The 12435-nt window shown below is 42.1% G+C and overlaps 1 protein-coding gene across 1 annotated transcript in view; it reads left to right on the top strand.

Moving 5' to 3' along the window:
* LOC109916184 (sodium/hydrogen exchanger 10-like) overlaps positions 1–12435 on the top strand; it is a 317378-nt gene that overhangs the window by 279229 nt on the left and 25714 nt on the right. The window contains exon 21 of the mRNA XM_048607303.1: positions 4349–4543. Coding sequence (XP_048463260.1) covers positions 4349–4543 — 195 coding nt within the window. The remainder of the gene's footprint in view (positions 1–4348; positions 4544–12435) is intronic.

Raw genomic sequence — 12435 nt, 5'->3', positions numbered from 1 at the left:
AGAGATAGTAGGAACTGCCGATGCTGGAGTCTGAGATAACAAGGTGTGGAGCTGGATGAACACAGCAGGCCAGGCAGCATCAGAGGAACAGGAAAGCTGACGTTTCGGGTCAGGACCCTTCTTCAGAAATCTCCAGACCCGAAACGTCAGCTTTCCTGCTCCTCTGATGCTGCCTGGCCTGCTGTGTTCATCTAGCTCCACACCTTGTTATATGAATTTTTCTTAACCCGTTTCACCCCAGGCTTGGGCCTGAGCCTTTTACTGCAATCAATGGTAACTGAACCCGCTGTTTCTCCTAAGAGACTGGAACCGAAGTTTTATCCTTAATCTGTAGGGGTTCCCCATTTTAGGTTCTCAGCCTGGCTGAGGCCTTATGCAAACTTAAGAGTTGGAGTCCAGAGCAAATTTTGGTAAAGATTGTTTCTACAATCACTGATACAGCTGCGCTGGTATCAACCTCCATTAGAACTGGGTGACCATTTAACCAGACATTTATTTTGATTGGTTCTGATTTGGGTGTTACTAAGCAATTTAACTGTTCTAAACCCCAATTGCAGGTGGACTTTCCAGGGTGTACACTATCCTAGATAGCGGCCTATGAGTTCTCCTACTCAATTTAGGCTTAGTGGGATTCTTTTGCTGTATCGAGTCTGCATACCAGCAGCAACTACAATGACCTGCCAGCCCATATCCTCATGAAAATCTTAACGATTTTGCTGAAGCTTGGCTTTGTTTTGGGGTTTTGTTGTGGGCTGACCTAGAGTCCCTCTGTTCAGGATGTGTCTTGAGTGGTGTCCCCCAAGCTCAGTCAGGTGGCGAGGGTGTCCATTTCCATCGGCATACCCTGTAACTCATGTGCTCCATTTGCCACCTAAGCTAGTTGTAGTGCCTGTTTGAAGTCCATTTGGGCTTCAGCTAGTTGGCACTTTTGCATGATCACAATATTAATCCCACATACCAAACATTCTGTTAGCATCTCGCTTAGGGTCAGACCAAAATCATATGTCTGTGCTGTTCAAATCATATGTCTCTGTCATTTGTCTTTTCAAAAGTCCTGATACAGGTTCCTGGTTCTCGAACTGCTGAGTAAAAACGATAGTGTCTCAGAATTAGAGGAGGCTTGGGGTTGTCATTATTCCTTAGCTAAATCTGTCAACTCTTGAAAAGGTTTAGTATCTGGTGCCTCAGGGAAAGTTAGGCTTCTGGCAACTGAAAAAGCTGTGGGTCCACAGGAGAATTACTCATTGCTTTTCATCTGCCCCAATGTCATTTGCCTGTAAAAAAAACGTATGCCTTCCACATACTGTGCCAGTCTCTGATGGCAGGATCGAACAAGTCAAGCCTCCCAAATAGCACCATGATGCCAGAAATACTTACCCCAATTCAAAGATGATTGTTGTAAGTGAATCTTTTCAGCGGCATGTTTTTCTCTCGGCGCCACTGAAATAAGTCCACGAAGACCACACCCTGTCACCATGTCACCTGTTATTTGCATGTGCATAGTACAATACACTGACCCAGCCAGCCCCGAGCTGGCTCCTAGACTGAACAGAATCCCTGACACTTCTCTTCATATCTGTCAGCCAGGACTCCCTGATTGAACCAGGTTAACAGCCCCAATCAGGGAACTCAATCACTACATTGCTGACCTGTTGTGCTCGTATCCCTGGCTGTGGTGAAGTCTACCTGCCTAGGATTTTGAAACATGGGTGCTTGCTTACTGCACCTTCAATATGTTTGCTGTCTAAGCTGCTGGTTCATGGACTAGGTGTGAACTTGATTCAGTACACTTCCTTTCAGCAAGATGTCCACCCCTTTGTCTGAGGACTGCTATGCAGCGTGGCAAGGTGCCTAGTTATGTGACTGCACTACTGCATGGCAAAGCAAGGCAAGGCAAAGTTGCTGTGAGCATGCAAATAGGCTCAGTTTGAGTAGGCTCTATGAGACCAAGTGAAGAGCCCAGAGATGCAGCCTGGACTGGTCCATGAGCTGGTTATGTGTCCCTAAATGCAATGTATCCTTGCTACAGCATTATAATGACAATTGCTAATGCAGCTTAAGGTGCAGTATTGAAGTGCGGAAGCACCCTGTAAGTGGATCAGAGATGTACTATGAGGCTGGCACATGTCAAATACCAATGGTAGTACTCATTGAGCATGCCTAGATATTGACCTTGTTTGACAGATTTGCTAAGATGGGAGATTATATATTAATGAGGTGAGTTGGGCTGTAAAAATCAATCATTACCATCAGTTCGCAACTCACCACTGCCTGTCCAGATCTCACCATGTCATTTAGGAAAAGCATGACGACAATATGAGCTTCTCCCAACATCAAGATAGTCCTGATCATGCTTGATGCCCAATTCTGCCACACATCTCACCATAGCCCATCTTGCTCAGACATCTGTAAGATTCTACCCAATGTGACTTAGTACCATAAGAAATGTAGGTGGCAATAATTGGATTGTGTCACCAAATATCTTGGTGCTTCTCATCTTCCTTTCTCTGACATTCAGCAATTCTGAAAACACGCTGACCTCATCCTTTGCAGTTGTTAGTTATGAAATGGCTGGAATGGGATCTCCAGTTATCTCTCACTCTGTGGTGTTCTGTGGTATTTTCCCTGGATGAGGGAAAGATAAAACCTGATGACTGAAAGTTAATGACACCTGTTGAACCAATGGTTGATGTTCATATGGTAATGGTGAGTATCTGTGAGAGAAATGAAATTGCATAAGCATGATTGTGAAAAGCAGTGATAGGGCATTGGTGGATAGATACATGGGGATATGAAGAACTTGATAGAGAGAGAAGGATGAGTGCATCTGCAAGTTAAATGAGCAGGAGAAGTGATGTGAAGACATAGACTTGAAAAGGCAGAGTGAGGGGTTTGTGTGATACACATTGCGACATGTAGGTAATTCTGTCACTGTTCCCATCTTGCCTGACTTGCTTAATCATTAAAACACTTAGTGTGCTGCATCCAGGATCATGGCACTGGGCTCCAGCTTGTTGTCCTCGTGGGCAATCTTTCTGCTGCAAGTTTCCTTCTCTTATTGTTGAGGAATGTCCCTTCAGCTTCTTATAGCCCTTCACAGCGCATCACAGGAAGCTGCCTTTGTCCATCTTGAATGCATTTTAAACCCCATCTATCCTTCCTAATTCCAACGGTTTCAAATTGCATCCTTGGATTGGTCCTGTAAATTATTGAATTTTTTCTTACCACACTTACTGCCACTTTTTGGATGGTATATCCTTAATAAAATGGTAATGATGTGGTTGCAATGAAAAACTATTGATTAGAAGCACTGAATATAATTCTGGATTTCCCACAAGCTATAAGACACTGTCCCTCACGGCATGTTTCTCAATTGTTATTGGTTTGTTACTCATGCCCTTTAGAAAAGGAAAGCTGTTTGGACTGTATGTGAGTCCAATCTCACTCCAATTGGTTGACGCTTAACTCACATTAGAAGTGGCCCAGCAAGGCACTCAGGCCCCCCTTCATTGATTACTTGAGCAGTGGAAACCTAAACTGCATAACTCAGCAAAGGATAGAAGTAACAGTTACCTGAGATACTGTAGCACATCAATTTCTGCAAGCACCATTTCAAAAAAAATTCTATTATGAGCATCTTACAACATCCAGGGACGGGCTTTATTTCAGCCTCACTAGCAACATGCATAGCCTGAGAATTAATTCTGTAGGGTAAATTGTTGTGTGTTTGAAATTTGGTATTCTTGCAATTACCCTGATGACAAGTCTTGGCAACATATCTCCCTTTCAGCAGTATTTCAAGTTCTGTACTACCAAGAGACTGTTTTTAAGAATTAAGTCAATATCAAAAAGAAATGTTTGAAATCCAGTTTGATCCAGCTTTTTAAAAAATGAATATTTTTCATTATAGTGAGAAATTAGATTGTTTCATGTGGTAAACATTGCCAGTAGATCTAAGATAGGAGTATTTCATTTTCTATTGTGATCACCTATAATTAATTTTACTCTAATTTTATTTAACATACTGACATCGATTTATCTGACCACCTTTCAGTACTCTTTAAAGCAGGAGCGAGTGCTACTGAAGCTACATGCATGATTTGGAAAATTGTGCTGTTCCAGGAAGATGAGCGTTTTGCTTCTATTAGGTGTCTGAATTGATATTTTAGGTAACTGATGTAGCATGTTGCTGTGTCATGAAACATTGGGCTTTGCACCTTTTGCCAAATTAGTTTTAACAGAGCATTCAGTCATCTCATGGATTTTCAGAAGTTTTGCTTGTTCTCGGTTTAGAATGTTCTTACTGTCAAAAAATTATATGTATGATTGTCTTCCTGATGTTTGATAGCTACATGGTGTCAAACCATCACTTGGAACCAGCAGTAAAGGCCTCGATATAGATGATGATGATGATGAATTGGCATCAGACAAAACCAGACCCTCCTTCACTGATTACAGGAGCAGTGGTGCGATTATTGGAGAACTAAATTGTCTAACTCAGCAAAGAATGGAAGTAACAGTTACCTGTGAAACTGTAGCACAGGTTAGGAACAAACTTCTTTCACTGTTAATGATAACATTTATTTAAACTGCCTATTTTAAATAGTTAAACTAACAAATGTTTTTAATTTGAGTGACGACACTCTTGAACAAATGGCAACCGAAAAGGCGTTGTTGGTAGTATTTTGTTCATACGCTTGCACAACATTCTCTTGAGTAAAATAATTTTGATGTTCACATCAATTAAAAGCGAAGTTGTCAGAGAAATTGTACTGTAAAAGATGTTAAGTATCTTCATTTGAAAGTTAACAAAAGTAGGCAAACTTGAAGTCAGTACCTTTACAGGAAATGAAACAGTTTCCTCCAGTCTTTACTGACATCTTAAATGCCAGCAAGATTTTCTAAATCGGTTGTTTCTAGAAACATAATAAATACATTCTTCTTTAATCTTCAGAAGAAATAAGAGTCCTAGGAAGACTTCACAATGTTGATTATGGGTAAGATTTTCAGCTTCACCAGTTTGGTGCATGGGTTTAAGTGAATAAGTAAAAGCTTGCTGGTGGGCAAGTACAGAAGTGAGAAATCTTGCTCAGGTCTTAATATCTAATGATCAAAGGAAACTATTTTATTAATTACAAAAGAACAATAGATTTAGATTTATTTGTTTGGCAACTATGGCCTCACAGAATTCCCGATACAAGAACATAAGAAACAGGAGCAGGATTAGACCACATGGCCCCTTAAACTTGCTCCATCTTTAATATGATCATGGCTGATCAACCTCAGCTGTACTTTCCCACATTATCCCCAGATCCCTTGAGTCCCTTAGTATCCAAAAATCTATTTATGTTAGCCTTGAATGTACTCAATGATGGAGCACCACAAAGCTCTAGGGTAGAGAATTCTAAAAGATTCATAATTGTCTGAGTGAACAAATCTCACTTCATCTCAGTCAAAATGATTGCTGTCTTATCTTGAGACCATGCCTCCATATTCTAGATTCCCACATTCGAAGAAACCTCTTGGCATCTATGGACCCTTTGGAATCTTGCATGTTTCAATGAAATCACCTTTCTTTCCTCTAAATTCCAGTGTGTAGAAGTCCAATTTACTCAGCCTCATCACAAAACAACCCTTTGAACACAGGAGCTAAACTACTGAATTTTCCTTGCATTACCTCCATGACAAATTGCCGTTTTTAAGATATGGAGAACAAACCTGTGCACAATGTACCTGTTCTTTTCTTACCAAAGCTGTATACATTTGTAGAAAGCCTTTGTTACTGTTCCCATAAATAATTTGTCTGCAATTGCAGGTCAGAGGCTAGGAATTCTGCAGCAAACATTTTGTCTCCTCAGAACGTCTGTCCACCATCTACATGCATATCAAGAGCATGATGGAATATTCTTTATTGACCTGGATGAGTGCAGCTCCAGCATCACTCCATAAACTTTGCACCATCAAGACAAAGCAATTGGTTAAAGTATCATGGAACTTCTAACAGCACTCTGAAGGAAGCTCAGCACTATCTTCACAAGGACAGTTATGGATAGGCAACGAAATGAACCCAGATAGGAACTGTATCAGTACAAACAGATGACCAGACATGTGGTGTTCTGTCTTTCTCTGTTATGCATGTTTGGCTAAGCTCCAAGAATGACAAATAGATTAGCTAGGGGTTATGTTTGTACGAACTAAAGTGGAGTGTTTACTTTCCTTAACTATCTTTTATAAAAAATATTCTTTCTGCAATCAGTTTTGTCAATATCTGTATGTTTGTCTAGATCAGATAAAGAGGTGTCAAGTGGGTAAAACTACTTTTAGTGATTCTAATGGACCTCTCTGAATGAACCTTTTGAAGGGCTATAGAGCAGTTTTTATTCCAAGTAGAATTCCGAATGGGTGTTACTTTTATCATAATTTCAATGATTGCCATTGTTATTATATTGCCTGTATGGCAGATTGGTTGTGTGCTTCCTGAGTAAATGGGCATGGAGCCCTTAAGGCATTGAGATGGATAGGGGTAGAGAGAGTGTGTGAGGGGGTGATGGCAATAGGAACAAAATGCTTTTAATATAACCAGGATGAAGTCTGAAAGATCAAAGGCAAGCTTTCTAACTGGCCCACCTTAGCACTCACCCACCTTGTTACTGTCTAACATCTACTTTCAGGGACCGTCAATCTGACTGTCTCCCAAATCACCATGCTGGAGTCATGATTGCTCATAACAAGACCCTTTAAACCAAGGCACATTTGTCCTGTCAGTAAATGTCCCAAATCGAGCTGCCTGCCTCAATGGCAAAAGTCTGGACCTGTAACCGTATGCCTCAAAGGGGAGAAAATTACAATGCAGTCAGTATATTGACACCACAGCCAAGTGCACTACTCACAGCTTAAATATTTGCATGTGCATTGAAGCTGCTTTGGTTTTAAACTTGGTATGGCTGTCAACAGAGTAGATCCTGGCTGTGAGCGGGGTGAGGGACAGGGGTGGTAAGAGGGGGATTGTGAAGGGGGAGGACTGGGAGAGAGGAAAGTGAGAAGAGGAGGGGGCCTCCCCACTTCCCTCCTGCCCCAGTCCTCCTCCCTCTTACTCCCCACCCCTCTTCTCTAACCCCTTCTGACCAGCTCCCTCCCTCATCATCTTCACACCCCCTCCCTCCATCCTCACTCACCTCCCACTGTCCTCACTCTTCCCTCCCACCATCCTCATTCCCTCTACCATCTTTACATACAACCATTATCCTCACTCACCACTACTGTCCTCACTTTCCTCGCCCATTTTCCTCATTCACCCACCACTCTCACTGCCACTCTCTCTCCCTCACTTCCCCTGCTGAACTCCATTTCAATAGTGCATTATTTTTCTGCGCATGTGCAGTTCCTTTATGTGTGACATCATCAGAATTCTGTGTGATGACACAGTGTTTCTGGAATTGTGTGCATGCGAAGTTGCAAGCGATACCAAAGTATTAGCAAATGTTAGACTCACCTACAAGAGGAAATGTTGGTCAGAATATTCCCAGACACTGAACGATGCAGGCATGGGTGATAAAGTTGTCAGAATTGCATCAGATCGGCAATGAGGAGCTTCCTTCCATTGAGAGCAAGATGTCCTATTTTCCAACCAAATGTTGAGCAGCGACATGGGATTCTCACCAGTGAGCATGAGAGGCCTATTTGCATGTATTAACATTTTCATCATAATATCATCTCCCCTCATTGTTGCCATTCTCCCACTTGTTGGATATAAACTAGATGGCTATAGTTCCAAACGTAAAAGTCAGAACAGTGACCTGGTGACTATAGTCACCACTTGCTCCTCCAACCTCCAATAGTCGCCAACGAGAAATGCTCCATAGGCAGTGACCACATGTGGTGCCCCTCTAGCAGAACTTCTGAGTCCCTGTCAGCAAAGCAGGTTGCCAAGAACTCTCTGCACTGCATGTCTGTGACAACTAAAACAAACTGTGCAGGGCAATGCAGACTGCCAGAACATGACTGGATGCATGGCTGGATTTTAAAAATGGTGTCAGCACCAGGAATTTCTGAAGGTTCTGGCAGTGGCCAGTACTTCTGCCTGAAGTGAGTGGGAGAATATAACTAGTGGAGCATCATAGGGAATATGGTATTTAGGTAATGAGATGAATTTGGGAAGCGAGCATGAGAAAACTCACTAAGGCTTACAGAGGGATACCGTGAAATTCAATGGAATTGTCACTTAGCCAATTTCTGGTAAGATTCAGCCCATCATTTTACACTCACCTTGTCAGGACCATGAAAGAGCTTCTATACTCCAATCTATATGTATGATGCTTTCTTTAACTGACCACACATGCTGGGTCGTCCCCTCAGAATATTTCCTGCCAGTAGGAATATATTTATTCTGAAAAATCTCCTTAAATCTTACTGCTTTTTTGCTGACCAATCTCCTAGCCTGACATTATTGCTATAGACAGAGTACAATAAAGGATTACCAAACTTGTTCCCAGGATGGCAGGACTGTACTCTGAAGAAAGATTTGACAAACTGGGCCTGTATTTTCCAAAGGTTCGAAGAATGAGAGAATAAGAACAAGAACAAAAAGTAATACAGCACAGGAACAGGCTCTTCGGCCCTCCAAGCCTGCACTGCCACATTTTGCCCTTCCATACTAAAACTGTCTTCACTCACAGGATCCGTATCCCTCTATTCCGTTCTGATTCATGTATTCGTTCAGGTGCTTCTTGAATGCTGCTATTGTGTCTGCTTCTACTACCTCTTCTGACAACACCCATTGTGTGAAAAACTTGCCTCACACATCTCTTTTAATCTTCCCCCTTCACACATTGAATCTGTATCTCCTAGTAATTGACCCCTCCACCCTGGGAAAAAGCCTCATACTTTCCACTTTCTCCATGCCATTCACATTCTTATAAACTTCTATTAGGTCGCCACTCAACCTCCCACATTCCAGTGAAAACAAACCCAGTCCAGCCAACCTTTCTTCATAGCTAAAATCCTCGATACCAGGCAACATCTTGTTAGACCTTTTCTGTACCATCTCCAAAACATCCACATCTTCCTGGTGGTGTGGTACCAGAACTGTAAGCAATATTCCAAGTGTGGCCCCATAAAGTTCTGTAAAGCTGCAGCATAACTTGTCTATCCTTATACTCAGTGCCCCTTCCAATGAAGGCAAGCATGCTGTAAGCCTTTTTAACTACCTTATCTACTTGCGCTGCCACCTTCAGTGATCTGTCGACCTGCAAACCCAGATCCCTCTGCAAATCAATAATGCTAAGGGTTCTGCCATTCACTGTATAATTTCCGCCTGTACTTGACCTTCGAAAATGCATCACCTTACATTTGTCCGGATTAAACTCCACCTGCCATTTTTCTGCCCATGCCTCCAACTCTATATTCTGCCATATCCTCTGACAGTCCTCCTCACAATCTGCAACTCCACCAATCTTTGTATCACCCACAAACTTACTAATTAGACCAGCTACATTTTCCTCCAAATCATTTATGTCGATCACAGACAGGAGAGGTCACAGCAATGATCCCTGTGGAACACCACTACTCACAGCCCTCCATTCAGAAAAGCATCCTTCCACCGCCACCCTTTGCCTCCTGTGACTATGCCAGTTCTGTATCCATCTTGCTAGCTCACCGCTGATACCGTGTGAGTTCACCTTTTGTACCAGTCTGCCATGAGGGACCTTGCCAAAGGCTTTACTGAAGTCCATGTAGACAACATCAACCACTTTTCCGTCATCAATCATCTTCGTTACCTCCTCAAAAAACTCAATCAACCTGCCCTGCACGAAACCATGCTGTTTATCGCTAATAAGTGCATTTTCTTCTAAATGCATATAGATGCCTGAGAATCTATTCCAATAACTTCCTTAACACCAATGTGAGACTCACAAGCCTGTAATTTCCAGGATTATCCCTGCTACCCTTCTTAAACAATTGGACAACTTTGGCTATTCTCTAGTCCTCTGGGACCTCACCTCTGGCCAAAGAGGATACAAAGATGTCTGTCAATGTTCCAGCAATTTGTTCTCTTGCCTCCCTCAATATTCTGGGATAGATCCCATCAAGACCCGGGGGTACTTACCTACTTTACTACTTTTTAAGACGCACGACACTCTTTTTAATACAACTTGGCTGAGAAACTTGACACTCTCTTCCCTGAGATCGTTCTCCACCAATTCCTTCTCTTTGGTGAATACCAATGCAAAGTATTCATTTAGGACCTCACCTACCTCTTCTGACTGCACACATAGATTCTCTCCTTTGTCCTTGAGTGTGACAACCCTTTCCCGGGCTACCGATTTGCTTTTTATATAAGTCTTGGAATTCTCCTTATTCCTGTTTGCTGACAATTTTTCATGACTCTTTTTAGCCCTTCTAATTCCTTGCTTAAGTTATTTCCTACTTTCCTTATATACTTCAAGGGCTTCTTCAGGTCCCTACTTCAACCTCATGCATTATAGTACTAGTCCTCCCCATTCTATTCCTACATATGTCCTCATATTTCTGCAACAAGCCTTTCAGTTCACCCCTGTTCCTGAGACAGATAGCTCACTATCCTATCCCATTCTCTAAGAACTTCCTCATTATTTAACTTACTTTGAGGCACATAAAAATCAAATGATTTGAATTCTGATTCCTCAATCTGATCTGTTTGTCTGGTTCCCTGTCCCTGTCATAGTAGGGTTTCAACATATTCACATGACACACCCGATAAAGCTTCTTTCTATCTGGCATCTTTCCAGATAATTCACCTGACTCAACTTCTTGTCAATCTGATAAGGACCACTATACCTTGCTTTGAAGGGGTCTCCTACCACTGGTAACAGCACCAATACTTTATCCCTGTGGGCAAACATCCAAATTTTAAATTTCTTATCTGCCTCTTGCTTCATTAGATGCTGTTGATGCTTCAGATGTTGTCTATCTAATTCACCGACTGTTTAATCTTTCTCTCACCTCAGATACATGAGCCAGTTCTGAGATCTCTGACTTCAGACCTATCAACTTTTCCTTAATTAATTTTAAAGACCCTCTTACTTTGTGTCCAAATATCAACTTACGTGGAGTAAACTGAGTCGATTCATTTGGGGCATCTCTAATGACAAACAGTATAAATGGGATAACACAGTATGGAGCTGGAGGAACACAGCAGACCAGGCGTCATCAGATGAGCAGGGAAGTTCATGTTTCGGGTCGGGACCCTTCTTCAGAAATGGGAAGGGGGAAGGGAGCTCTGAAATAAATAGAGAGGAGGGGTGGGACTGGGGAAGGTAGGTGGGATGCTGATCGGTGAGTGCAGGGAGGGAGTGGTGGGGATTGGAAAAGAAAAATATCCGCCCCTCCCATCCCACTGGCCAATCCCCAATTCAGAAGGAATGCAAATACTTTGATCTCTTACTATTCAGACTGATTAGCTCCAGTATCTCTCAATATTATAATTCCTTTGCCTTCTCCCCCTGTTCTTACTAAGTAAACCTTACCCACAGAGGTTAGGTCTTTGTAGAGATTGGGCACTGTCTCACTATCCAGCCCGTCACTAGGCTGCGCACTCTCCTGCAGCTCCTCAACTCCTTTTGGGATTTCCTTCACAACCTCAACCAATCCCACTGGTTTAGCATCTTTTATCCCATCCTTTTTCCTAGTGCCTTTCTTAAATCACCAGCACTGTGACTTTGTGTGTCCATTTTATTACAGTTAAAACACCTGAGGTCTCTTGCCTCCTTTTCACCCACTTGGGTTTCTTCTTTCCCCTGTGGTAATGTGTTCCCAATGTGATCTACTTTTTGTTTTTCATTGAAGGATCTCCCTTTTTCCCAATTTCTATTCCTCCTGTCATAACAGATTGGGGCTCGCGTTTTAGTTTAATTGTCAGAAGGGTTGGCCGTTTCCGTCCATAACAGATTCCTCTGTAACAGAGTTTGGGGGCTAGTCTGAGATTTAGCTGGTCAAGTTCGCAATCTGGACTGATTTGGATAGATTTAAAAAGTTGGCGATCGCTATCGGAATTGCTATCGGAAGCTAAATTTCAATTATGGACTAATACATATTCATCCGCCATCTTTGCAGCTCTTCTTACTTTGGTAACTTTCTATTCTTCTATATGAGTTCTTGTCATCTCTAGAAGTGAGTTTTTAAACTCCTCCAGCAGAATAATCTCTCTATGATCCTCAAATGTCTTTTCTATCTGTAATGCTCTCACCCATGTATCGAAGTTGCTAGTTTAATTCTTTCAAACTCAACATAACTCTGACCTGGGTCCTTCTGTATGTTTCTGAGCCGTTATGTATATATTTCTGGTACCAATTCGTAGGAGCTCAAAATAGCCTGTTTTATTTCTTTGTATTCTTTTGACACCTCATCTGACCGCACTGCTCTCTAGCCCTGCCTACCAACTTAGTCTGAATTAACTAT

Source organism: Rhincodon typus, chromosome 17 (genome assembly GCF_021869965.1).
Source record: "Rhincodon typus isolate 14 chromosome 17, sRhiTyp1.1, whole genome shotgun sequence".
NCBI lineage: Eukaryota > Metazoa > Chordata > Chondrichthyes > Orectolobiformes > Rhincodontidae > Rhincodon > Rhincodon typus.
The sequence above is the reverse complement of the archived record's forward strand: the minus strand, read 5'-3'. Positions and strand labels throughout refer to the sequence as shown.